Below are 27373 nucleotides of genomic sequence, written 5' to 3' on the forward strand. Positions count from 1 at the left end.
AGGAGGAACTGCCAACAGCCCCCCCCCCCTCGACACGGGACACTGCCGACCGCGGGAGGGATGCAGGAATGTCCCCAAAAACCGGGACATTCCAGCAGTTTTCGGGACTGTTGAGAGATATGATATACACAGAGGCAGATTAAGGGGCTTCGAAAATAATATGAAAAAAAGTGTTTCTCACACTTTTTGCATTATGTTAGCATCACATAAATGAATTACAGGGCCTTTGGAGTAGTGTTTGTGAAGTAAGTAGATCTCCTTTCCCATACTTATATTGTGAAATGTAATCTGGTTGAATTGACTTAAATAAAAAATGTAGTGAGCTTACTGTGAATTCCCTATCTAGGTAGAGAACGCAGTGTATGGACATGACCAATGTTCCCTCTAATTTTACGAAGGCTATGTGCGGCAAAAGATTTTAGCTGTGCAACTTTGGAAGGAAATTTAAATTTTTGTGCATCACTTATATATAACTGGAAAATGACGTTCAGAATTTGTGTTTACTTCACTTCAAAATGATATTAAACATTTAAACATTCAAAACACAGCACACAATGTAGTTAATGGGTAAAACACACATTAATTGAGTCCACAACTGCAAAAATGGACCACTGCTGCTTTGTGCGCTCTGTTATAATGTCTGTGCGCACACTCGAGTTGTGTGCGCGCGCACATGCGCACAGCTTAGAGGGAACACTGGACATGACCAGTGTGATCAGCTATGTGTGTCAGACGAACATACTGCAGTGCTACCAAGCGCCATCACACTTTACAGCCCTGTAGGTCAGAGCAGCTGGAAGCCACAGTAATTGAGAACCCTCCAAGAGCTACGATAAGCCATTCCCCTGGGTTTAGTAATTATAAACAGTGGTGGTTGGAGGGGGGTCACGGGATCGGGGTTGTCAAGATGTGGAGGGGGTGGTAGCCTAAGCAAAGTGGCTGGTGCTGTACATGCAGCTTATGGTCAGTGTATTTTTTTGGGGGGGTCAATACGCACCCAATATGGCTGCGTAGTGACATCGCAGGGACAAAGCTTACTCGCAAGCTCTGTCAGTGCATGCATTAATTTAAATATCTGCTAAAAATGTCAGCATTGCTCACAGCGACTGTTCTTTTAGTATAAATAAATACAAATACAGCCAAGTCAATGAATTGAAGTTTAGATAATTATTGCACCCAAAAAAAGTACAGTCTCTGTGAGTGGAGCAGGCATTTGTTGAGGATCTCTCACACCAATGTGGCACTCAAAGGGTTAATAAAACCATTTGCTTAGCAATTGTCTATGTTGTCAAATTCCCTTGGCACTCAAAGGGTTTAAGAAAGTATGAAAATATACCTACCGGATACAATAAAAGTAAATGTGTCCACAGAGATCTTGGTTTCATTGTGCCATGTATAGCATCATTTGGCACGCCTTGGACTCTGCAAAAGTCACGCTTTGTGATTTTTCTAAAAATTTGCTTCTCTAATCTATTACTTTGTACAATTTCTGCAAAATTTTTTAGAATCCATCTACTTCGGAAAAGCAGCTAAGCCGTGTTTTGCATATTATGCCACATTGAGAAAAAAAAGCCAAGATATATATGGACACATCTGTATCTGTATCTGTGGAAGTGTCATTTGAAATGGAGACAAATCTGTTGACTTTTTAGGAGGTGGATATATTTGTCCGCCCCTGTACACAATTTCAAATAAACAGTACATTAATCACAATGTACATGTTTGTTCTCTCATTGGGCCAGATGCACTAAGCTTCAAAAAGTGATACAATGGAGAGTGATAAACAACCAACCAATCAGCTCCTGTCTGTCATTTTTCAAACACAGTCTGAGATATGGCAGTTAGCTCCTGATTGGCTAGATGTTTATCTCTCTCCATTTTATCACTTGTTGAAGCTTAGTGCATCTGGACATACAGTATGTCTGGTTGTTTTCCTGCAGGAGACTATTTGGATAGTATACTCTATTGAACCAGCTTATACCGCTTTCACATTGCCAAAACGTTTCAAAAACCGGTATTTTTAAATGGTATTTAAAACGGGTCTGAGCCTTCACATTGCAGTAGATTATCGTTTTAAATACCGTCTAAGTCCCATTCACATCAGTCAACTTGTTTAATCCCCTGAACGCGTTTCAAGGCAGAATGCAGGGACAGCCTATCACAGGTCTTTAATCTGTCGTTTTTTACTAAATACCGTTTCAGAGCCATTCTTACTGCATAAAACCCGGCTCTGAAACGTGTAGGACTCTGCTTTTTAAACGTTTTGAAATACCGGTTATCTTTAACCAGTAAATCAACTCTGGCGCTTTCCCACTGCAGCCTTAAACGTTTTGAAATGTGAAAAAAATGGCAATATACCGTTTAACAAGTGCAGTGTGAAAGGGGTATTAAATGTACTTCTATTGTTATTGCTTTGTATCATTTTTGACGATCAACATTTACAACTTCTATAACAGATATGAATGAAACATAAAAAAGGAAAATATAATAATAGAATGCAAACTTATACAAAGTGTTAAAATGTTATGGTAAACACCCCCCGGAACCCCTCCCTCCCTCCCTCCTAAAAAAATAACATAAAAATAAAACTCTGCTTATAGCTACTGTTACCCTTATACAACCATGGGTCTAATTCAATTCTTTCATTTATGACTTCACATTCTTCACATTAAAGGTCTGATTCAGCCTGTTCGCTAAGCTGCGTTTACTCACAGCCTAGTGAACAGATCAGTGCTACCCCGCTAAATGCCTGCCCATACCCCCTGCTCCCCACGCCTCCCGCATCCCCTCACTAGCATGCAAGGGCATGTGTACTTGAACACATCCCCTTGTATGCGGCCGATGGCGAGACAAATTGTTCGATGGTTGCCGACCATCAAATGATTTTTCTCCGCTTTGGAAATAAAAGTAATTTTGAACTGACTTTTATTGCCACCGCTGATGGCTGAAAAGGGGGCATCCACCCGCCTGCGTTCCCAGGGGAAAACGCAACATTTTCATGGGGACACCCATAAAACACTGGGCATTCCAATGCTGCCGGACCCTGTCCGCCTCCCTCCCTTACCCATGAAAACGCCTCGTGAGTGTGATACTCTCCAAAGGCATTCGCTAAGAAGGTTCTGCACATGCTCCGACCCCCAACATAGGAAACGTGCTGCATTTGGGGTCTGAATTAGGCTCTAAATGACACGAAGAATAAACGAAGAATCTATATTGCAAAAGATGAAATATTGTAAATCTTTATTCTGGCCAATCCACGCAGTCCATTTGCATACATGTATCCCTTAAGTGCTGCTACATGAATACCAGTGTATCTCATATCTGGCCTTGACAAATAATGTACTGTATTACTTTTCTGCTCCACTTCAGGCGATTATGTTTTCCAGTGCATGGACCACGTTATTACTGGGAACGAGATAAAAGGCAAAACTCATAGTTGGGAGGAATCTGTACAATGCCCACTCCCACTGGAGCAATGGAGATCTCCTCGGGGGGCACCGGTGACTTAATGGTGAAGTTCTGAAGCATTGTGGTGACGTACAGGAAAATTTCCATAGCGGCCAGGCTCATTCCGGGACAAATTCTCTTCCCTAAAAACGAGAAGGTAGAAAAATTTTACACAGAATGGGCCAGATGCACCAAGATTCAAAAAGTGATAATGTGGAAAGTGATAACAACCAACAAGCAGCCCCTAACTGCCATGTGACAGACTGGGTTTAAAGGTGACAGTTGGGTGCTGATTGGTTGTTGATCACTCTCCACTTTATCACTTTTTGAAGTTTGGTGCATCTGGCTCAATGTATAAAAAATGCATTCTTGTCTATCTGGTTGATTAGGGTCCCCTTTGGACTAAGCCCATATCAATAAATTTTGTGTGGCATATTGGGAGGATATCAAGCGTATGTGCCCGTAGTTGGATTGCAGAATGCAAAAAAAAAGTTCCTGTTTAATCATTCGGTAGGTCATAGGAGGTTTTAAAGTTTCAAGTAGTCTGAGGTTTTCCTAACTTAAGTAAGTCTTTAATTAAGATTTGTGTCTGCGTACAATGCAAGTTGGAACCCATATTTATAGACCATGACCTCTCCAGCAGTGGATTGTACAGATCGAGCCATCCTCATCTATCCCTTTAATACTGTGGGACTAAGTGAGTCTGAGCTGTCAGACGGGTGGCTGACATCACATGACATCAGCGCCCGCCCCGAAATCGACCATCTCCGGCCAGAATAAAAGTAGGTCTTGCCGAATGTAAACAGCCTAGCAAGAAGGTCTGAATCAGGTTCAATGTTTGCAGCTCTTCTGAGTAGGTTTGGTGTGGGATTTCCCTAGTGGGACTGACCCTGCCTGACTTGCGCTACCGTACAGTGTTGGCCTGGTGCCAATGTTTTTTTTTTGTATCAAGCTTTCCACTTTCTTAATTACTGTTAAACGGTGTAATGAAGAGAAATTCCTCTTTCTTTTCTTTATCCCACATCTTATATTGGATCAATTCTTTCCTTTCTATTTTTTTTTTTATTCTCTTCAGTTGTGTATCCAGAGGGATTTCCTTCTGTCCTTTTTGTATGAATTTTTGTTTTCATTCGTTGCTTTGATTATCAAAAATGTTATAATCTGCGCACTTGCGTTTTATTCTCATAAACTGTCCTGCTGGAATATTTGCAATCCAGTCGTGATTATGATGTTCACACTCACGGGCCACCTGATAATTTTATGGAATTTTAACGTATAAATAAGAAAATACGTTTTTCGTGATTTTTTCTAAAAATGACATGTGCATGTCACCAAAACCTACAGGAAATCCCGGCACCGGGCTTCCAGTTCCGGTTTTAACTAAAGACAATAATAGGAAGAAAATGTTTCTCAAATGGATCCTTTCTAAAGTCCAATAATTGCACGAAACGCATTGGAACCATAACATAGGATGACTAGAGCGCACTGCCCCAGCCACGACTTTGGGATACTCCCCAGCAATGCCACATTATGTCATCAGAGCAGCTCACTGTTGTGGGAGGATTATCATAGGCCTTTTTTAAGTTGGGTGGAAAGTGAAATGTGATGATGCAGCAGTCAATCAAGTTCTGTCATTTTTAAACCCAGCCTGTAACTTGACAGATAAGAGCTGATTGGCTGGTGCGTTATTAGCTTCCAATTTATCACTTCACCAAGCATAACACATCTGCCCTGTTGTTTGCTACTTCAGGCATTTCTGTTGCATTGCAACCATTTGATTTAACTGCCATCGCCTCACCTGCTGAAAATGGCATCAGTGCATTGTTGTTCTTAAATTTCCCATTTTCATCAAGAAAGTTATTTGGGTTAAACTCTTTTGGGTTATTGAACTGGGTTTTGTCATAGTGTACACCTGCCAGTAGTGTGAGGAACATGGTTCCCTGTTAATGTAAAAAAAAAAATAGAAGAAATTCAATAGCAATTTTTATTATTTGATTTCCCATATTCCATTATCAGACAAAATTACTTTTACCTCACGAAATTCATAATTCCGAATCTTCGTGTCCATGATCAGCTCCCGTGGAAGACCTAATGGAGCTACATTCGCATATCTCTGAACCTCATGTAGAAATGCTTCCGTATAAGGCATCTTATGTCTGTCTTCGTAATTTGGAGGACGATGACCAATGACATCATCTATCTCTTGGTAGACCTTCTCTGTGGAGACAGAATGTTACCTACCAATCAACAAACAAATTCTTATGTGAAAGAGCCTATCATGGACTTGGTACTAACCTGATAGATCAGGGTGTTTCAAGAGAAGTAAAAAGATGTAACACAGTGTACTGGCCACTGTTTCTGTCCCAGCAACAATCAAAATCATGGTATTCATCAACAGTGTGTTGTGGTTATAGTAGGTGGCGTTGTTTTTCTCTTCCTGAAGTAGAAAAGGTAATTTAGATTTTTTGGAAACATACTGTAAAAAAGATTAACTTAGATTTCTATGAATTCTATAGAATGTTAAGGAAACAAAGAAAAGATTTACTTAGATCACCGGTTTAACCAATAGGGAGTGCTAGCGCTAGATACCAAGTGTTGCGAGGGGGCTGCCAGGCTGGAGTGGTCCAGGCTCCTAAACGGTAATATATTATTGGGTAGGTAGCCTTGCGCTCAACCTCTATATGTGACACTGATGTATGTGGTTGGATATAATGAGTGAAGTGGCACGTGATGTTACTTTTAAAGGTTTTATTTTGCTTAACAAACTTTAAACTAAAATGCAATGTGAGTCCGTTTGCACACAACCAGTGCTGCAAGGTGGTATCGATGCACAGTGGTGGGTACGGGTTGTATTATTGCGGTGGTGGTGGTGGATCGGGGTATAGGGATGACTCTGTGATAATAATCTCACAGAGTGAGTGTTCTGGTGGGTATAGTTAATGACAGTTTATGCAGTGAGGTCAAGGTGAGAGTGTAAATGTCACCGGGGGCTGACGTCCCTAACCTCCCGGTGATACACTCAACTCTTACCCGATACCTGATCTTCTGAGGCTCCGAGTCCCTCGCCGAGGTCTGTCTGTCTTCACCTGTGTGTGCACTTGCAGCCGGCAGCTGTTCCACACTGCTCTACGGCGTCTCCCGTCACTTCCGGGTTTAGCTGGTGGGCGTGCGCCCGGAGTTCAGGTTCTGCCGGAGCTGTGTGTGCTCTACTCCTGTGTGTGGAGGAGACTTGGAGATGGATGTCTGGAATGTAGTGGAGCTCTGTCTTTAAGCACAATAAAACCTTTAAAAGTAACATCACGTGCCACTTCTCTCATTATATCCAACCACATACATCAGTGTCACATATAGAGGTTGAGCGCAAGGCTACCTACCTAATAATAACTTAGATCACCGGTTCCCAACCTTTTTTCTTTCCTGTAACCCCTGATTAGGCTTTTAATTTTTGAGTACCCCTCCTCTCAATTTGAAATATCCAAAGTCCTTTCTGATTGGAGTGGAAGTGAGCACTATGCGTGTCCTTATTTGTATCCTGATATTAAGGAATAGCGGAGGAGTTGTGTGCGATCAGGAATCGGGTCCCTCTATGGGGTTCCCAGAGATGCCTGAAGAATTAATGCCGCTGCTTCCTCCACCCGTGTCAGTGCAAAGCAGATGATCATCTGAGGGCACCGTGGGTAGCTCCCAGTGGATTGCTGATCGGGCAAAAGCATGAGGAGACTCTGATGACGGAATCGGAAGTGACTTCTTCTTCCCCCATTACCAATATTATTTTCAAGTACCCCCCAACCGGTCTGCAGAGTACCCCCAGGGCTACTGACTTAGATAAATATGAGTTAATTGAGGACATAGAAAAGATTAAATTACTAGAACAATGAACACTTCTGAAATACATTGCATCTGATTCAAAGGTGAACAAAATGTTGATTTTTTTTCTTAGCTGATGTTTTTTCTATTGCACATGATCCGAGTCGCACTAAGCATGTTCCATTCGCCGGGAGTAAAGTACAGGGGAATTCTCGAGAGAGGTTGGTAGTTCTCGTGAGATTCCTCTTAATCAACAGCAGCCATAGACTGTCAGTCCTATTCAGCAGCAGCCGCCGGAGCGTGGGACGGCTGCAGCAGGACAATATGTAAGAGAATTTTTTACATTTGGCCCCCGAAGGATTTTTTCCCCATACAAATGGCCCTTGGCACAAAAATGGTACCCACCCCTGCTTTATGGGATGCATAAATAGGAATCTGGCCTTTTTTTTTTTTTTTTTTGCTGAAACATGGAAATAGTAAGTAAGTAAGTAAGTTTTATTTATATAGCGCACTTTCTCCAACAGGACTCAAGGTGCTTTACAGACATTAAAAATAATGCACATACTGTAATATAAAGGGTTGTCAGAACGAGCAACAATGGCAGTACAGATATACATCACACATACAGCTATGCACTAGATACTGAGCTGTGCAGAACCCAGGAAGCCATTCAGCTGCGCCACATGGTGATTACACAGCCAGATAGGTAGCCGGTAACAGTACAGATATATATAAAGATATATATATATATCTATATCTATATAGATATATATATAGATATATATATAGATATATATATATATATACTAGATGTACTCTAATGGGGGACACGGACATGGGGAACATATAATTTCTGAGCTATGCAGCACCCCGGCAGCCATTCAGCAGCACCACATGGTGATTGCACCAGCCAGATAGGTAGACAAGTAAAACAGTACAATAATTAAATAGATTGGTGTAAATGCACAACTTTAATACATCAGTGGAAGGGCATGCAAATACAAGTGTTGAATAGCCATAGATATGTGGCCTCCACTTACTATATGCATATTGGTCTAAATAATTATCATTTGCATTTTTTTGTTTTCCCATTATTTTAGTTACATTTATGTACTATATGAAGAGGCTTTCAGAGAAGAGCCAGCTAAATTGTCCTCCAAACACATTTACATTTTGAAATGAAACAGATTACATTGCCATACTTGTAATGGAAAATATGATCTGTTCAAATATACTGTACTAATTTTACAATGTAGAAAAACACAGAAGGGAGCAATGCGATATCTATGTCACCTTCAAGTTGCAGAGATACTGTAGGCTCCCTCAGTACAGCATTTTGTTTTCAGGCAGTCAAAAGCAAGAGATGCTTGAAGCTCCATTCTCCCCATCACCACCACCACCTCTGCTGCAGTGGAAAGTACAGCATATGGAGCAGAGCCAGGAGATTCCTGATGTGTTTTTACAAAAATAGTGTGTTCTAGCTGCTTTTATTTTTGTAATAAAAACCTTTAATTTTCACAAACTGATGCCTTATGTTTACTTGTAAAAAACATTCCTGCACCTTTCATTTTTAAATTTGCATCCATTTCCGTTTGTTTTCTACCCTCAGTGACCAGTGTCTTTTTTCAGCAGCATGTATTATATGTTGTTAGATGTAACGATGTCTTCAGCACTGAGTATATGTATGTGGTTTTAAGTGCCTCCACCCCAAGGTTTGGTATTATATAGAATGAATATATAGCTATTTAGATAAGGGGATCAGGGCGAACTTGGGGAATCACCCTGAGGAACATCAATCCACTACGCAAGTTAACAAGTCATTTACATAACAATCATATTATGTACATATATAAATTCACGCATCACAAATAACTAAGGCCCTTATTCCGATCTAAGCGGTAACGGCTGCATGCGGCCGTTCCGCCGATGTTTTCGCTCTGCGCATGTGCAGAGGGCACTCTGCGCATGTGCAGGCAAAATCGCCGCACAATTTTTTTTACCGCCGCAAAGGGGGTGGATAGGGGCGTGAGGGGCTACTTAGCCTCATTTCCCTATGCATACGCCCCGCGTTTCATGGGCGTTCCCATGCAAACGCGGGGCGTACGCATGGTAATGAGGCTGTGACGCATGTGTTGGGGGCGGGCATCTGACATCGCCGGATGTCAGCTGCCCGCCCCCATACATGCTTTCACACGGACAAGTGTCCGTGAGGTCTATGGTTGCGGGAGCTGGTGGAGCGTGCGGCCCTGCCTTCGATGGTCGGCGACCATCGAATGCAGGGGGCTGCTCCAAGATGGTGGATGCGTATCCCCCGCCATTTTCATGCGGACCGCCACATGTCCGCGTACGGACGGCCGTGGCGATCCGTATGGAAGGCGGGGATTCGCCTGCACGGTCGGAGCCGCATATGCGGCTCCGGCCGCACCAAGCAGAATAAGGGCCTTAGTTGTGATAAGGGCATCCACCAACACCAAAGTTTTATTTGACTGGAACTTTAGAAGTGTAGTTCGACTCAGTCCTACTTCAGGGATGCCTCCTTGAAAGAAAACAGTTTACAATCCTACTGTATTATGCTAAAACAAACACATTTCACTTCAAACACAAAGAAAGAGAACCGTGTCATACAATAGTAAAAAACAGACATTAATTAACTTTAAATTATTATTGCGCAATAATATAAGTGTTAGCCAGTGTACACTAGTTCTAGACAAAAAATATATATAAGCGCTTTGTTTTTTCTTTTAGAGTTTCGAGAACTGTTCCCACCTGAGTCCTTTAAGGTGTGTACTTAAATTATAGGAGTGTAACTTCATATGAAGTATTTGTAATCCACTAGAGTAATAGCTTGAAAAAATAGAAACTGAAATTCCAAATATGAAAGTAATAATATCTGCCAAAATTCTGTCCTTCCTGTTTTATAGCCGTTAACTGAAAAGTATAGAAATTGGTTGGATGTGATAATTTACAGGTGCCAGAGGTTTAGTAAAAACATAAAGATTTATTTAGACAAATGACATGTAATTAAAAAAGAGAAAAGATGAATCCTTACTCCTAAGGGTATTTGGAGCCAGCAAGGGATGGAAAAAGGCAGGGGTGCAGTCCAGAAGTGCACCCTACTGTGGCCCCAAATACCTTAGCACTGGTCAGGTTCAGTCCAATGAAAGTCCAAAGAGTCACTGCCTCCAACGCGTTTCGAGCATCAGGTGCTCTTCTTCTAGGGCATAATAAGGGTTACGAGATAACCCAAAGGCAGCCTGAGAGGGAGCGCAGGACAATTGGTACTCAAATCTACAATGTTATCTGAAAAGTATCTGTTCTTATTACAGTATGTTCTTACTATGTCAGCTTATGATACGTATTAAACTTTTGCCACATTGTAATACTTCATGTATGCAGTGTGAACTTTTCTACATCTCTCTGTGGTAGCTTGCTCCTGCTTTCAACAATGTACTGTACTCATACAATATATATATATATATATATATATATATATATATATATATATATTCAGCGTGCGATCTTCAAATACACTGGGTTTTGCTCTGCTGTCTCTCAGAAGGTTATATCTGTCTGTACTGTATCATCTGTTACATTTATACCTGGACTCAAGGATGATGTAATTCATCTAAATCTTCTATATCCAGACTACTCCAGAATAGTCAAAAGTCTCTGCCTATAGCCTGCAGGGGAATTTTCGTTAGGCTGCCGAGGTTCTCCCCACCTGCCCAGGGTTGTTTGCTGCTTCTGAGGAGACTTCAGGGTCCTCCGGTAAGCGTGCTTTCCCTACAGCACCGCTATCTGACCTGCCTGCTGTGTAACTCTGCAGATCCCAAAACGATCACCTCAGGACTCCCAGCCATTAGCGGCTCTCTTCTTTTTATAACTTCAGTTTAAGCTGGCAGAAATGGTGCTCGTGTCAAGCGCAAGCACCCCAACATTATTAACTCTCTGGGGTAAAGTAATTTCACTTTGAAGTCTCTCCCCCAACTGCAGGGAACTTGGACCAGTCCACAAATTATCTTCAGTAAATAGCTGATAAAGGCCAGCCCACCTCCATGGCGGTGAGGGGGGTTTCTGTTATAATGGGAATTTTCAAATATACAACAGTATTACCAGTCTTTTCTTTGAAAAGGTGATTCTATAAATTATTCCCTTACATAGTCCATATACAAGCATTAATATAACAGGGTGAATAAGACTGTACCTACACCTTACACAGATACATCTTTCTATATAATAAGTTGAAGAGTGTGTGTGCGTGTGTGCATGTCCGTCGCATTGCGGACACACCGCGGCACTCAGAGACACCAAATTTGGGAACAAGATACCTCTGGACCCGGTGGTGTGCACCTCGAAGCCGTTTTGGGGAAATTTGACTTAGAATTTTAAAAAACACCAAGTTTTAATTTTCCTTCATTGATGATCTGGGGAAAAGATCGACGATCTGGGAAACCGTTGACGAAGGAACAACTCCACACTTGATTTCATTGCTGTTATTGAGCATGAATGACACATTCTAACATTATGGTGAAGGCTTTAAACAATTAGGAAATAATTGAGGATATACATAGACCATACATAACACACACACACACACACACGTACACATTGTACACGCACACACAGAGAGTACACCACATACGCACACATAGCACACAACACACACATTTATACGTAGAGCACCACTTAAGCTGTGTACACATGGGGAGATAGGGGCAGAAAATGCTGGAAATATGGTCGCTGGCGACCATATTGCCAGTGATTGGAGTGCGCACCAGCGATCCCATTTTCAGCCCCATTCTAATCACTGGTCGCAGGAGCTTGCTCCTGCGACCAGCTGATTACCTCGGCTGCTCCCCCGGCAGAGGTTCCCTTTCATCAGCGACCATATCTGGTCGCTGATGAAAAGGAGAAATTGAGAAATATATTGCTCAGCCATATATTGCTAGCAATATATGGCTGAGCAATATATCTCCCCCGTGTGTACGGGGCTTTACACATTGGACAGATACACACACACAACACAACACATGCAGTACAATACAAATCCATACACACTACAACACACACCCAAAAACAGTACAACAAACACACAGAACACACACACTTAAACATTGCCAGGATACGCACAGCACACTACACACACATATATACGTAGTGCACCTCACAAACTTACACATTCGGCAGATACACACAACACAACACACACACACATAACACACCACTCACAGTACAACACACACCCACATTCACTACAACACACACCCAAAAACAGTACAGAACACACACACTTAAACATTGCACAGATACACACAGCACACTACACACACATAACATACTTCTAACAGCACAACACACACCCACATTCACCACACACACCCAAAAAACAGTACAACACACACTTAAACATTGCAGATACACAAAGACACAACACACACATACTGTATATACATAGCACACCTCAAACACTTACGCATTGGACAGATACATACAATAAAACACACAACCACATACACAACAACACACACACAAAAACAGTACAACACACACAAACACACAAAAAATAATTTGCAGTTTATTTAACAGTCTATACCGGCAAATAAAACTGTACCTAATGTACCGTTTCTACTTTGTTCCCCATATCTGTCTCTCCAGTCCTCCAGTTGCACTGAGAAATCTTTGTCCTGGCCAATGCAACCATTGATCAATACAAAGTGGGTACACTGCACTTACCCTGTTAGTCAGTTGGATATCAGGCACTGCTCTGCCTTAAGGGTTTCCCAGACTCTTTTAGTTCATAGATAATGTTTGGTCGATGGGCATGAGCACTGCATGCATTTGTTTGAATGTTATGAATGTAAGAAGTTGAAGAATAAGACTGAGATGAAGATTTGTCACGTTACAGTGTACAATTTACTCAATAAATCGTGAAAAAAATATGTGTACATAGAAGTACAATCAAGAAATGAAAGTAGGATTAAAAAATAAATTATAGGTGGAGGGGGTGGTGAGAAACAAATCTATAGGTGGAGGGGGTATGGATATTGTGGGCATAATTGGTGTTTGGTACACCTACAGGGGGTCCCCAGTTGATGAGAAATTTTCACTACAGTTTCACCGTAGGGGGATTTCCAATTGGGGTTCAGGTGGTCTTTTAGGGACCCCTTTACAATCCAGTTGGTCTCTTCTCCTGGAGCCTATGGTCTCCCTCAGTGATTGACTATCATTAAGGGAGACCATAAGCTCAAGTAGAAGAGACCTACAGGATTGTTAAGGGTCCCTAAAAGACCACCTGGACCCCAATTGGGAATCCCCCTATGGTGACACTGTGACCGTGACACTGTAGTGAAACTCCCATCAATTGAGGGCCCCCTGTAGGTGTAACAAACACCAATTATGCCCACAATATCCATACCCCCACCTATAGATTTGTTTCACAACCCACTCCCATCCAAACAATTATCAGTTTGAATCAGAACTTATTTTTTAATCCTACTTTCATTTCTTGATTGTACTTCTATGTACACTTACCTTTTTGTTTTTCACGATTTATTGAGTAAATTGTACACTTTGTAACATGGCAATTCTTTTTCTCAGTCTTATTCTTCAACTTCTTACACTTAAACCTTATCAATGCACCCATTGATGATTGTGATGGCTGGATCAGTGGATTGGCCCAGCGGGTGTAGGGAAGAATTTGGCCCATTGCACCCATTCCCAGTGGGGCATTACAGTGGTGCGGGTAGCTTGCTTCGCGTCATGACATCATGTGGCCAGGTCCGCGGACCTGCTCCCACACTCAGGGGCTGCCCCACTGTTTGGTAGAGATGCCCGGTGCATGTGCTTTACAGATCCCCAGACCTCAGAGACTGCTGCAGGTTCAGTGAGGGGAGTGGCAGTGGCAGGGAGCAGTGAATTTTTTGTTAATAATGGCGGGGTAAGTAACGCCCACCCCGGTCCCCACGCACTCAGCGCCTGTAATTACACACCCTAGAAACTGTACCATTTGAAAGTATAGAAATGGAGGTGTGGCCACGTCCCTTTCTGATTTTGTACCGATTTCTGACCCTCAGATGTTGGAGGATATGTCATATAGTAGTTGCTAAATCTCAGGAGTGGATGTGGAATTCATCAACACATACAAGTTATCAACTCAGGAGCGTTGTGTTTCAAACAACAACACCACACCTGATTTCATTGCCATCATTGAGTATCAATGCAAACACATTCTAACATTATGGTGGAATCTATAACAAATAACAATCTTAGGTCTTTGGCACAGCATACTGTAAGATGACATTTTTCAGCAATTTTGGAAGTAAAGAAACCCCAAGGTTTTCCCGGGCAACACCGGGGGGGTCAGCTAGTATATATATATAAAACTATACCAATGGGTATGACAAAGAGGAGGGACTTTAATTTGACAACTGCAGTACTGTAATATCAGGATGATACCTTCTCCATTTTGATCAGGAAACAGTCTATAAAATCTCTGGGGCTATTCCTGTCCAACGTCTTCATATTGCTCTCCACTCTTTTCTTGATGTAGTCTGTTACAGATATAAAATTCTTCATCATTTGCTTATGAGGTCCTGGTATGTACTTCATGAACTCCGGATAGGTGTTGTATAACTAAACAAGACAAAACATTGTATATAAACTGAATGCTAAAGTGTACCACACAACTTCACAAACACATGTATGTATCATCCATAGTATACATCACTATAGCCACCAATCATAGCATATGATGTTGTTACAGTAGAGTACAGCATGTAAGAATAACAGAAGCCCAAATACAGTAAAACTGGATTTTACACACAACTTGGTTCTTGATTCAAATCACCATTAGTTGGATGGGAAGAGGATAGCTTTTTGGATCTCTTTGTTGCGCTCAGGGTGTAAAGTGGTTTTGGAGAGGTGGGGGAACTCATTTCCATCTGCCACCAACTTATCATCCTCCCATTCGGCAGAGCAAGGGCCAGTGGTAGGATTTTTGGTACCCCCCTGCAAACTATAAATTATATATCATTTATAGATAATTTTTTTGTTAGAATTACTGTTCAGGGCCAAGGTGGAGGTTGAACTAGTTCCACTTGACCATTAGAGTTGGTGGAACTCAGTTCCACCCCTTTCACTTTAACCCCTGGTTGCCATTCTGTTCCACAAGAAGGTAGATGGTTCTATGAGCTTTCATTAGGACATCTGAATTACATTTAGACCACTGTGCCACCCGGTCAAGCTCATCATCTGTAATAAGGATCCAATGCCATGCTAAAGAACATTGCAAAGTTAAAGAGGGTGCTTGCAAGATTGTGGACCATATATAAATGTATATGGATGGCGTGCACCTCACTTTAACATCAGGAGGAATATGATGCAGTCTGCCCGACTCTGGTGATTTGAAACTTGATGTATATCCTAATCACCGTCAACATGTCTTGATAAAGGCTCAGACAAGAGCTGAAACATTGGCCAACCATGTGGCAGCTTGCTTAAATAAAGGTAAATGGATGTTTAGATCTAGTATAAGTAAAAGGTAAGTCACCTGGTGGACCGACAGGTCTGTAGGGCCACTGGTGGCCAGTAGAGCATAAAGACACACTGGTGCTTTGGGTGTATAAGGAAGTAGAGGGTGGCAGGCTAGTAATGTGGGTGTATAAGGGGCCACTTTTTGAAAAAAATCCAACATTTCCATCCTATTCAGTTATAGCCAAAATCAACAAATGATCCTACATTTTACTTAGTAACCTTACCTGTATTTATATTATACTGTAGATGTTCAAATGTGGGTTTAGGACATCAGTTATTAGGGCATTTATAATAACAGGAGCCCAGATTGGACTGAGGGATATCAAACCACAATGCCGATTCATGAATGAAGAATAGCTTAGTTGGGATTATTAATGGTGTGCTGGGGCTGGGAACATTGGAGAGTTAACAAGGGTGTTGCAGTATTGGGGTTTCTTTTTCTTTTTAGATTTTACACACTGGGTTTGGTGGGTCCAGTATTGGTTCAATGGTAAGCCCAACAAACAGGCCCAGTGGCCATATAAGATGTGCAGAAGATGGTGTAATCAATAGTCACCACCCACATGAGGGTCTATTTGGATAGTAGGCATAAGAGCAATGGGACCCAAAATTGTAGTACATTGTCCAAAAGGAAATGTTTTAATCTCCTCCCCAATTCATTTATATTGGTTTGTGAATATTATAAAGCTGATATTACCTGTTTGCTTGGGTTTGGGTCACCACTAGTTGTTTTTATTCGGTTGTAATATTTAAATATACTCAAACGAATAAATTATCCTCAAATTTAGGCCCAGCTCAAGCTGTGGGTTTAGGACATCGGCTGATACTGTATTTACATTTTAATAATTATGTTAACTATATGATTACAATATTTCCACAGTAAAAATACATACTAGCCCCCAAGGATTACTCATGATTCTGATGCTATCCTGGATGCAATGTATAAGATTTTGGAACTCTTCATCTTGGTAATCAAACCGCTTCCCAAACAGGACAGAGCAAATGACGTTAGACACAGAGTAGTGCAATTGATGTTTGGGATCTATAGGGGAACCTAAAATATAAACAGCAGATAGAAAGAAATTTAGAAATATGGAAGAAGACCAAAAAATTATTGGGCAGATATTTCATGCACGTCTTATTAATGTGAAAAGTGGACAAAGGGGTTGATTCAGGAATGGCCGTTTCGATCCAAATTCGGTCTCAGCCACGACAGTCGGAGTTTGCGCATGTTTGCTTCGGCGAGTAACACACTCGCCAGACCATTCGCTGCGGGGAGGGAGTGCAGGGAGCGATAACCAGGCTAATGCCCATTGATTTATGGGCATTCCCTAGGGAATGCAGAGGGGTCGATGCCTGTCAGGGTCGGGTGGCTGACGTCACATGACATCAGGGCCCGCCTCCTCTTTGGTGGACACTGCAAGGGGAGAGAAATTGGCTGCATGCAAGGGGATGTGTTCTCTTACACATCCCCTATCATTGTACCAAGGGGATTCAGTGGTAGGGGGGCACGTTCAGCCGGGAGGCGGGTGGCGTTAAGCCCCTCACTAAGCAGCTAACAACTACTGCTTATACTGCAATGTGTATGCCTGTGCGTATGCAGCACAGTATGAAAGGTTGTGGCTACATCTGTATGATTTCTATTGGGTACAGCCCTACTCACTTAGATACACACTGATTGGATACTGTAGACCAGAGCTTGAGTGAAGCGGCCAGCCAGTGAGTTTATAGTATGCAGGATGGCCATCTTTGTTAAGGAATGAAGCCACCCCCTAGGAACCAACAAGGAGTCTGTGCAGTAGCCGCTCCACTGTCCAAATGCAATGGATCTGCTTCAGAGTTGCTTCTTATGCATATATTCACAATAAACGGACATAGTTTCTCATCTGCGCATGCATCTGAGTAGCACAAATATACAAGGCACATCTGTGTATTTTTACATTTACTACATTTCAGACATGGAAAGGGGTAATATAGATGCTTTGAAGGTAATAGTATTGCCAAAGACATATTATCAATGTAAGTCACTAATGCAGGAGATGAGGTCTCAGGACTTTCTAACTGCGACAAATTTCATTAACGCAAATCCCCTCAGTAGCCTGTGAGCTAATGTGTACACTAACATATCCCCTCGCATGCGGCCGCATAGCCGAAAAATCATTCGGTGTCCGCTCAATGATTATTCTGCCATTCGCTAATAAAAAATCAGTCTAGATTGACTTTTATTATGCCCGCAGATCACCGAATTCGGGGTAGGCGCATCGTCACGCCTGTGTCTGCAGGGGAACGCCCAGTGTTTTCATGGAGACACCCATAAAACATTAGGCATTTCTCTGCCCGCCCCCCTTCCCTCCCCTCCTCGAGCAAACGGACCGGCGAGTGTGAAACTCAACAAAGCTGTTCGCTCCTGGGGTTTGATCATGGGCAAACACCGAACATCGGGGATGGGGACTAATTCAGCCCATAACGAATTGGTCTGAATCCGCCGAAGATTTTTGAGTTTATGTACTGTACATTACCATTTGTTTTTCTTAGAACATCAATGAGATATTCGGCCTCCTCCTTTATTCGCTCCTCAATGCTACGTTTCCCCATCCCAAAGTTACTCAGTGTTAATAAGGTAAAGTTCCTCAGCTCCTTCCACTTCTCACCATTGCTGAACACCACATCTGGATAACATAAATAGTGAACCATTCATTAATGGAATAATGTGCTCTAATTTATAAGTAAAAATGCTAATCATGCCATTTTCAGCCCGGACAACGTAGGGGTGTGCAGACCATTTGCGGGGGATGCGGTTCTGGCTACTCAGCTAGGCTAGGCAGTCAGGGGGCTACTGGTATTACATGAGCGCACATAGGACCTTATTCTGGTCCATATGGAACGCTGCAAATTTTGCATGTGAACCAAACGCCCCCTGCAATGCCAGCCACTTCCCCTCGCACCCACGATCTCCCTCCCCCCCCACACCCACCTGCAAATGGATGATTTGCATAAATATCCATTCACATCCTTGAGTCGGGAGAGAAATCATTCAAGGGTTTAGCGGCCATCAAATAATTTCTCCACTGCATGCAGATCAGAGACACCTATATAACACACACATTTTCTGTATCAGAGAATATTTGTTTATTCACATTAGCCCCACCCCAGAGGAGCTTATAATCAATGTTCCTTACCACATGCTCACACATACAGTACATATCAGACTTCTTGTGAGCCAGTTAACCAACCAGTATATTTTTGTAGTGTGGGAGGAAGCCCTGAGTACCTGGAGGAAATTTACAAAGACTCACGGAGAATGTAAGAACTCAACCCAGTTGGTTGGAATCTTGTACTGTAATGTACTATTCCACCATCCGTGCTACCCTAAATGTGATTTAGATTGAAAAAGCAAGTTTTTTTTTTCAGACAGCCAATGAGTAGCCTGTTACTATGATAGTAGCTGACTATTGGTTGGCAGCAACGCAAATGACGGAACACATGTGGATACTGCCATTTGAATAGAGAAGAGCCATATGTGCATTGAAATCCGATTGCAGTTTAGTTTGTTTTACTTTGAACTTAATCTTGTTTAACCCACTAAACCAGAGTCCAGCTCATATTCCAATCTGTGTATAAATCTAATTTTCTTTTCTCCGGACATTCATTATTTCAGTGCATATATTAGTGTAGCTCTGAGATGCTCAAAGGAACGGTATTAAAGGATCAATCACTAAGATCCATATCCGGCTAAACCATCTGAGATCCTTCAAAAACGAGACAAGCTGGTCTGGCTAAGAAGAAACACAACGTGTGTGTACTGAAGAGATGTCCATATAACCTACATATAATTCTGAGCCAGTACTTACCATCTCCCTTGGTAAAGTCAAAGAATGAAGGGTAATAAGCTCGACCACTGAACTCTTCTGCCTTGTCAATCAGAGTCTCCTTTATGGCTTTATATCCACACAGCACCACACAAGGGCGGTTCCCTTGATAGATAGTAAATATATCTCCATAGGTTTTTTGCAACTAATAAAAGTACAGAAGAAAAATTATATAGTTTTTATTATTTTTTTTGGTACTTGTTTCCTAGCACGGCCACAACGATTTAGATCGTTGTGGTCGTAAGATAAAAAATCGGATCGATCGCATCGCATGCGATTTGGTCGCATACGATGCGACCGATCCGACCGACCGATTTTTCACCCGATTTTTTTTTTTTTTTCACCAGATTTTTTTCAATTGCCCCCCCCAAATGTTACTAAGTGGGCTAGACCCCACGATAGACGTCAACCCGAAGCGTGGCGAGCGCAGCGAGCCCGCGAGGGGCGGCGGTGCGCGTCCTCCGACCTTTTCATTCCCCTACTATCCACGTCGGCGTGGAGTTGAGAATATATAGTGTGGCGAGCGCAGCGAGCCACCGAGCCCGAAGCGTGTCGAGCGCAGCGAGCCCCGCGAGGGGACGCGTATAACTTCACAGGTATACGCGTCCCCTCGCGGGGCTCGCTGCGCTCGCCACGCTTCGGGCTCGGTGGCTCGCTGCGCTCGCCACACTATATATTCTCAACTCCACGCCGACGTGGATAGTAGGGGAATGAAAAGGTCGGAGGACGCGTACCGCCGCCCCTCGCGGGCTCGCTGCGCTCGCCACGCTTCGGGTTGACGTCTATCGTGGGGTCATGGCGGGCACATAAAAAATGTGAAATGGGTCATATTGGCCCATTTCACCTTTTTTATCATTTTTCCCTATGTGAGATGGACTTAATCAAGTCCATCTAATCTTGTGCCATTATAATGGCACAAGACCAACGCGATCCTCCCGATTTCAATGTTAAAAGATTTTTTAACATTGAAGTCTATGGAAAAATCGGGTGAATCGGTCGGTCGCATCGCGGCCGATTTTAATTGGTCGCGACCGACCGATTGACCCGATTTCTGTCATTCAAAGTGAAAAAATTGTAAAAAATCGGCCACATCGTGAGGATCGTGTCCCTTAATTAAGAGCCACGATCACTCACGATTGTGGCCGTTCTAGGAAACAAGTACCTTTTTTTTTATTTTTTAGGCGTAAAAATAAAACATTGCATACCAATGGGATAGTTACTGTAAGTGTGCATACTGTACATTTAAAACAACAAAGAGCAATAAACCGAAGTACATAGTAGTATGTAGTATGCAGACAAGACGGAATTGGAATATTGGGAGGGTAGCTGACATCCGATGATGTCAGCTGGCTGCCCCCAGAGCCCATGTCACAGCCTCATTAGCATGAACACGCCCAGCATTCTCATGGGAACGCCCATAAAATACTGGCCATTCACATATGCTTATGGGGCCGCCCATCGCCCCATGCCCCTCTCCACCCCCTTCCGCTGTCCTCGGTGCATGCAGTGGGTGCACGCACCATGCACATGCACAGAAATGTGCATGTACATTAAGAAAACATCGGCCCCCATGCAAAAGAACCCCCTTTGTGAACGGACCTGAATAAGTTAATAGCAGTCAATTGAATTGGAATCACTTTATACCCATTCAATTTAAGACCACATGAAATGATATAAGGGACTGGTACGGTCCAAATGTATACATGCGGTTATTCTATACGGTATTTATTGCTTTTAAAGACCATTCAGGTCTTTAGTATTAATGTGAATATTGGCCACTTTTATTAAAGAATATATTGTACATTTGTAAAACTTTATTGAACCATATTTTTTTGACCAGAGTTGTCCAAGTTGGACTAATTAAGTATAAAAGTAAGAAAAACCAATATTTGATTTGTTGCCTTTACTTCTCCTGCAGTTGTATAGGTCACGGTCTCACCTCCAGTAGTGACTGGACAATATTGCCGATGTTTATCTTGTGTAGGGTTCCGATAATGGGAAGAGGAGTTGGTCCAGGAGGAAGTTTGGCTTTTTCCAACATCATCTTCCTGTATGTAGCCCACAAGCAGCTGATGAGAAGTACCAGGAGTACAGTGCATAGAGAGTAGACGACCATCCTAGAGAAGAAATTGATTACTGGGCACACAGCTTACTTAATTGGAACAATTTCGAAATCAGCTTCCAGCAAACAAAAGGATTGCGATATCTTTGCTATTGTAAAAAAAAAACAAAGGGAATAATTCAGCTGCATATATTTGCTGCATAGGGAACAGGTAAATGCTGCCCCACCAAACACATGCCCACCCCGCCGGGGTGTGTGCTTACACATCCACTTGCATATGTCTGCACAGAGGAAAAATCATTCGATACTTACTTTTCATATATATATATATATATATATATATATATATATATATATATATATATATATATATATATATATGTTATCTGCCGAATTCAGGGCGGGTGCTGACATCATGGACATCATCCGCTCAGCCCAAGCAGGCAGGGCCACACCTGCCATTGTTGGGGTCTGCCCAGCATTTCCATGGGCGCACCCACAATTTTTGTGGGCAAGTCCATAAAAAGGACATGGCAGGTCCCCCCTGCCTGTCACTCATTTTGTGAACGTCCCAGCGACCTCACCAAAGGCGTACACTCCGGGAGATTGCACATGCCATGAGAGACTATGCGCATGTCCATCAAACACAGGGACGAATTTGTACCTGGTCTGAATCCTCCCCCAAAGTTTCCCTGAGGTTTTATTTGTGTATTATCCACTAGGTGATTCATCGCGCCCTACGGGCGCTCTTCACACCGTCGTAAGGGGCTGCGCCCCCTTAATTTGTGAACGTTTGTATTATGAGAAATATGGTTAGAATTGTATGAAAGATGCCCTGTATTGCAACTTGAGTTATAGGTGAAATGTGTTAAATAGAGAGCATATGATTTGGAAGGGGGTGTGTATTGTTTTGTTTAATTAAAAAGCGGTTACAGAGAAAGATGTACATTGATAGTGTGGATGGTACAGTGACATTTGTGGGTGTGTGGGGGGGGGGCTGTGTGTGCATGTTGTTTAGGTGTGTGTGTGTGTGTGTGTGTATGTGCAATAGTATAGTAGGGTGTTTTGGAGTCAGCGGCTCCCAACTGGCGGAGGTCACGACACAGAAAAACACGAGGCTGGGTAGTGATAGGGGTGTGTGGGCATAAGGGGGACTAAAGAGGAGGGTGGGAGATACTGTGCAGCTTCTGCCAGTGGGTGAGGGTCCAGCGTGGCAGTACAGGATGGTGGCCCTGAGTCAGAGCCGGCCCTAGCCTAAATGATGCCCTAGGCAAGATTTTGGCTGGTGCCCCCTAGCACCGCCACTAGTTCCGCCTCTGACACTGCTCCCCTTTCCCAGCACCATCAACCCTCATCATAGCAGTCATCATTTTGGTGCTCCTACCTGCAATATTTTAAATAGAAACAGTGCACACATTTGGTGCGCAGCCCAAATAGGGGTGCGTTCTTGCTGGGAAGGGGCATGGCCACACAATTTTACCCCAAATTCAAATGATGCCACACAGTAGTGCAACTTTATTCACATTATATCATGTGAGAGTGTCCCTTATTCATGTTACATCACATTGTAGTACCACTTTACCTTATATACATTACTCATCAAATTATACCCTTAGAAAAAAATCCTGAGAAAATATTGTATTTTAACCACCTCCATGGCCACACTGCAACCCAGCACAAAGCAGTGTGTGCTGGGCAGAGGAGAAGAGCTGCAGCTGCTGCTGTCACTTAAGGGGAGGGGGCCCAGGGCCCCCACTGGGCCCTCCCATCAGGCTTTGGCCTGGGTAATTTGTACCCCCTACCCCTTTCTCTCGGCACCCCTGATAATACCACACAGTAATGCCCCTTACACATGACACACATTATTTATGTCCTTATAACCGTAATGCCCCTTACACATTATGCCAACCTTTATTAATGCCCTTCATACACATGACACACATAATGCCCCTTACACATATGTTTCACATTATTAATGCCCTTATACACATGACACACAAAATGCCCATTACACATGTCGCACATTATTAATGCCCTTATACACATGACACACATAATGCTTGTTACACGTATGTCGCACATTATTAATGCATTTATACATGACACACATAATGCCCCTTACACATATGCCGAACACTATTGCACAACCAACCCACCCGCAGACCGCACTCGCACAGCCGCTAATACTGTGGCCTCTGCCTCTGCTTGGATTCAGATGTTTCCTCATACATCTTGTCTCAATAGGCCATGCAGCTCCTGGCCAGTTCTGCTAACGTTGGGTGCCTTTTTTGCTGAAAATTCGTCTTATTTGCATTGTTATGTGACCAGGATACACAAGGAGCTTCCGATGATTAAAATGATATGCGGCATGCCTATATTCTGTGTGCGACTGTGGCTGTACCTGCATACGGAATGCTATGTTACAGTGATTTCCATGAATACACTATTTCATATGCAGATACAGCCTCACTCACACAGAATATAGGCATGCTGCATATCATTTTAATCAGCAGAAGCTGCTGATGCCCCTAGGAATTCCAAATGCCCTAGGCAATTGCCTAGTGTGCCTATGCCTAAGGCCGGCCCTGAGTGTCTCCTCCTACTGGGTGGGAGTTAGGGAGCATGAGAGCAGGAGGCTGGGCTATGAGGCATGATAGGGGCATGTGGGCAAAACAGCATCAGCGACTCCCCAGTGATGGAAGTTACGGTTCAGGAAAGCAGGAAGCTGGGTAGTATAGGGGTGTGTGAGTATACGGGGGACTAAAGAGCGGCACGGGGGGTGCCGTGAATCAAGGGAGGGAGGGGGCGCAGGTGTCCGCAAATCGCAGGAGAGGGCGGGGGTCCGCAAAGCGCGGGAGGGGGCGTGAATCGCGCGAGGGGGGGTTGCGAATTGCGGGAGGGGGGGGGTTCGCGGGGGTGACGTGAATTGTGGGAGGGGGGCGTGAATCGCGGGAGGGAGGGTGCGCGGGGGGGCCGGGATTTGCGGGAGGGGGGGCACGGGGCGCGATGAATCAACCTAGTTGGTTATATATTCTTGTAGAAGGATGGTAGGATGTTGCTGTCATTCAGAATGCATTTACATAAACAGTAATAGTAGCAGTAAAAGATCTGACTTAAAGCACCTACAGTAAAACAGAACAGGTGTTATATATTATACAAAGAATTGGTTGATGATGTCTAGGTTGACGTGCACATAGTTGTCACTGGAAAAAATAGCCACAAGAAAAAATCAACACAGAAAGGTCAACACATGTAAATGTTGACATAAGTGTGACACCTCATTGGTGTCCATGTCGACACATGAGAATGAATATGAAAACATTCAAAAAATGAAAAATAAATTTACAAAAACTCATGTCAACCTTTTTCATTGTCGACCATAGCCGTGTCAGTGTTTTGCATGTGCCATTTAATCCTGGGGTTGCCGTGAATCACGCGCGGGGGGGGAGAGGAGGTGAGGGGTGTCCGCGAATCACGGGAGGAGGGGTCGTGGGTGGATGCCGTGAATTGCGGGAGGGGGGATGTCGCAAATAGTGGGAGGGGGGGTTGCAGTGAATCGTGGGAGGGTGGGTCGCGGGGGCGGGGGGTTGCCTCAATGACAGGAGGGGGGGTCGGGGGGGGAATCGCGGTGTGGGTACCGTGAACCGCGGGAGGGGGGGCCCCGGGGGGTTGGCCTGAATCGTGGGAGGGGGGGTCGCAGGGTGCGGCGAATCGCAGGAGGGGGAGGGTCATGGGGTGGGGCCGCGAATCGCGGGAGTCGCTGGGAGTGCCGCGAATTGTGGGGGGTGTGCTGCGAATCGCGGGAGGGTGCCGCAAATCGCCACAAGAAAAAATCAACACAGAAGAAAGGTCAACACATGTAAATGTTGACATAAGTGTGCCTCTTCATTGGTGTCCATGTCGACACATGAGAATGAATATGAAAACATTCAAAAAGTGAAAAATAAATCTCATGTCAACCTTTTTCATTGTCGACCATAGCCATGTCAGTGTTTTGCATGTGCCATTTAATCGTGGGGTTGCCGTGAATGGGGGGGGGGGAGGGAGGTGGGGGGTGTCTGCGAATTGCGCGTGGGGGGGGTCGCGGGGGGTTCCGCGAAATGCGGGAGGGGGGGTTGTGGGGGGTGGGTGACGCAAATCGCGGGAGGGGGGTCGACACAGAAAGGTCAACACATTAAATGTTGACATAAGTGTGGCACTTCATTGGTGACCATGTCGACACATGAGAATGAATATGAAAACATTCTTAAAATGAAAAATAAATCTTCAAAAACTCATATCAACCTTTTTCATCGTCGACCATAGCCGTGTCAGTGTTTTGCATGTGCCATTTGATCCTGGGGTTGCTGTGAATCGCGGCGGCTGGGGGGGGGGGTGGTGAGGGGTGTCCATGGGAGGGGGGGTGGTGGGGGGGGTGTGCCATGAATTGGGGGAGGGGGGGTCGTGGGGGTGGGTGCTGGGAATTGCGGGAGGGGTGGGTGCGGGGGTTGCAGCAAATCGCGGGAGGGGGGTTGCGGGGCCGGGGGGTTTGCCGCGAATCACGGGAGGGGGGGGTCAGGGGGGGTGCCACGAATCACGGGAGGGTCGCGGGGGATGCAGGGGGGGATGGGCGCGGGGGGTTGCAGCGAATCGCAGAAGGGTGGGGACGCGGGGGGTGGGGTGCCCCGAATCGCCGGAGGGGGGGGTCGTGGGGGCTGGGGTTGCCGCAAATCGTGTGTGGGGGGCGGGGGGTGCCGCGAATCTGTGTTGAACAGGTTAATTGATAGGAAAGGTGCTTCAACACAGGTGATGGCAATCATACATTAAAAGGAAAGTGCAGGAGCAGAGCAATGTGTCCCTCCTATGACTGTGGGCTCACTGGACTGGTTCTCTGTCATGTGAGTCAGAGGCTCCACCCAGCGTTAGAGGGTCAGACACACTTTGAGTGACAGATGTAGCCAAATATATAAGAGATTAGGCAAACAATTTAGTTTTACTGTTATAGTAAATGTCATATAGGTTTACTATTTCAAATTATATGATATGATTGTATGCTTGTTGTATTATGTGTAAAGTTATTTTACTTTTAATAGCACTATTGGTCTCATTCCAATATTTCTGGTTTAGTATCCAAGCTTCATCGCCAAACGTTTTCCTTTTTGTCTACTGTACAAATCCATCATGTAAACAGAGACCAGATAATCATTCTCAAGTTCACAATGCAACAATTACAAATTGAAAGTTTTCAAGATGAGTACCATTGTAATAGTCCCGTAGTTAATCCGTGTATTTAAAGCTTAAGTGTAAAAAAAAGATGAAATCACTTTGGAATTAATGACGGTTGGTCTGAACCAGTAACAGTGATTTTGCTGCCAATGAGTTCTGTTATAATACACATCTGCAGTCTCCAATCATTTATTCCCCATACTCATCACATTGCGCCACATTACATCTCAACATTATCCGTAACTTAAGATGTATAGCAGTAGAGAGAAACGGAAAAAGGCACACAGAGAAGCACAGGTCACAAACAGGAAGCAAAACACCATGTAGAGGAGAAAAGGGCAGGATAAACCAAAAACGACAATAGTAAAAATGAAAACAAAAAGCTACTGCACATGCGAATGATAATCAATATAATAAAATTAAGTGCTGATAAAGTAAATAGAGAAGTTAA

At 43.7% G+C, this 27373-nt stretch overlaps 1 protein-coding gene across 1 annotated transcript in view; it reads right to left on the reverse strand.

The window, feature by feature from the left end:
* Positions 1–3260: 3260 nt before the first annotated feature.
* LOC146035963 (cytochrome P450 2F2-like) overlaps positions 3261–27373 on the reverse strand; it is a 28698-nt gene continuing 4585 nt past the window's right edge. Inside the window, exons 2-10 of the mRNA XM_083159691.1 lie at positions 21595–21772; positions 19638–19800; positions 18306–18455; positions 16680–16840; positions 14710–14886; positions 5743–5884; positions 5480–5664; positions 5246–5387; positions 3261–3590 (exon numbers count right to left, since the gene is read on the reverse strand). Coding sequence (XP_083015817.1) covers positions 3403–3590; positions 5246–5387; positions 5480–5664; positions 5743–5884; positions 14710–14886; positions 16680–16840; positions 18306–18455; positions 19638–19800; positions 21595–21771 — 1485 coding nt within the window. The 5' untranslated portion in view covers position 21772 and the 3' untranslated portion in view covers positions 3261–3402. The remainder of the gene's footprint in view (positions 3591–5245; positions 5388–5479; positions 5665–5742; positions 5885–14709; positions 14887–16679; positions 16841–18305; positions 18456–19637; positions 19801–21594; positions 21773–27373) is intronic.

The sequence above is a fragment of the Crinia signifera genome, chromosome 9 (assembly GCF_055691185.1).
Source record: "Crinia signifera chromosome 9, ASM5569118v1, whole genome shotgun sequence".
NCBI classification, from domain to species: Eukaryota; Metazoa; Chordata; class Amphibia; order Anura; family Myobatrachidae; genus Crinia; species Crinia signifera.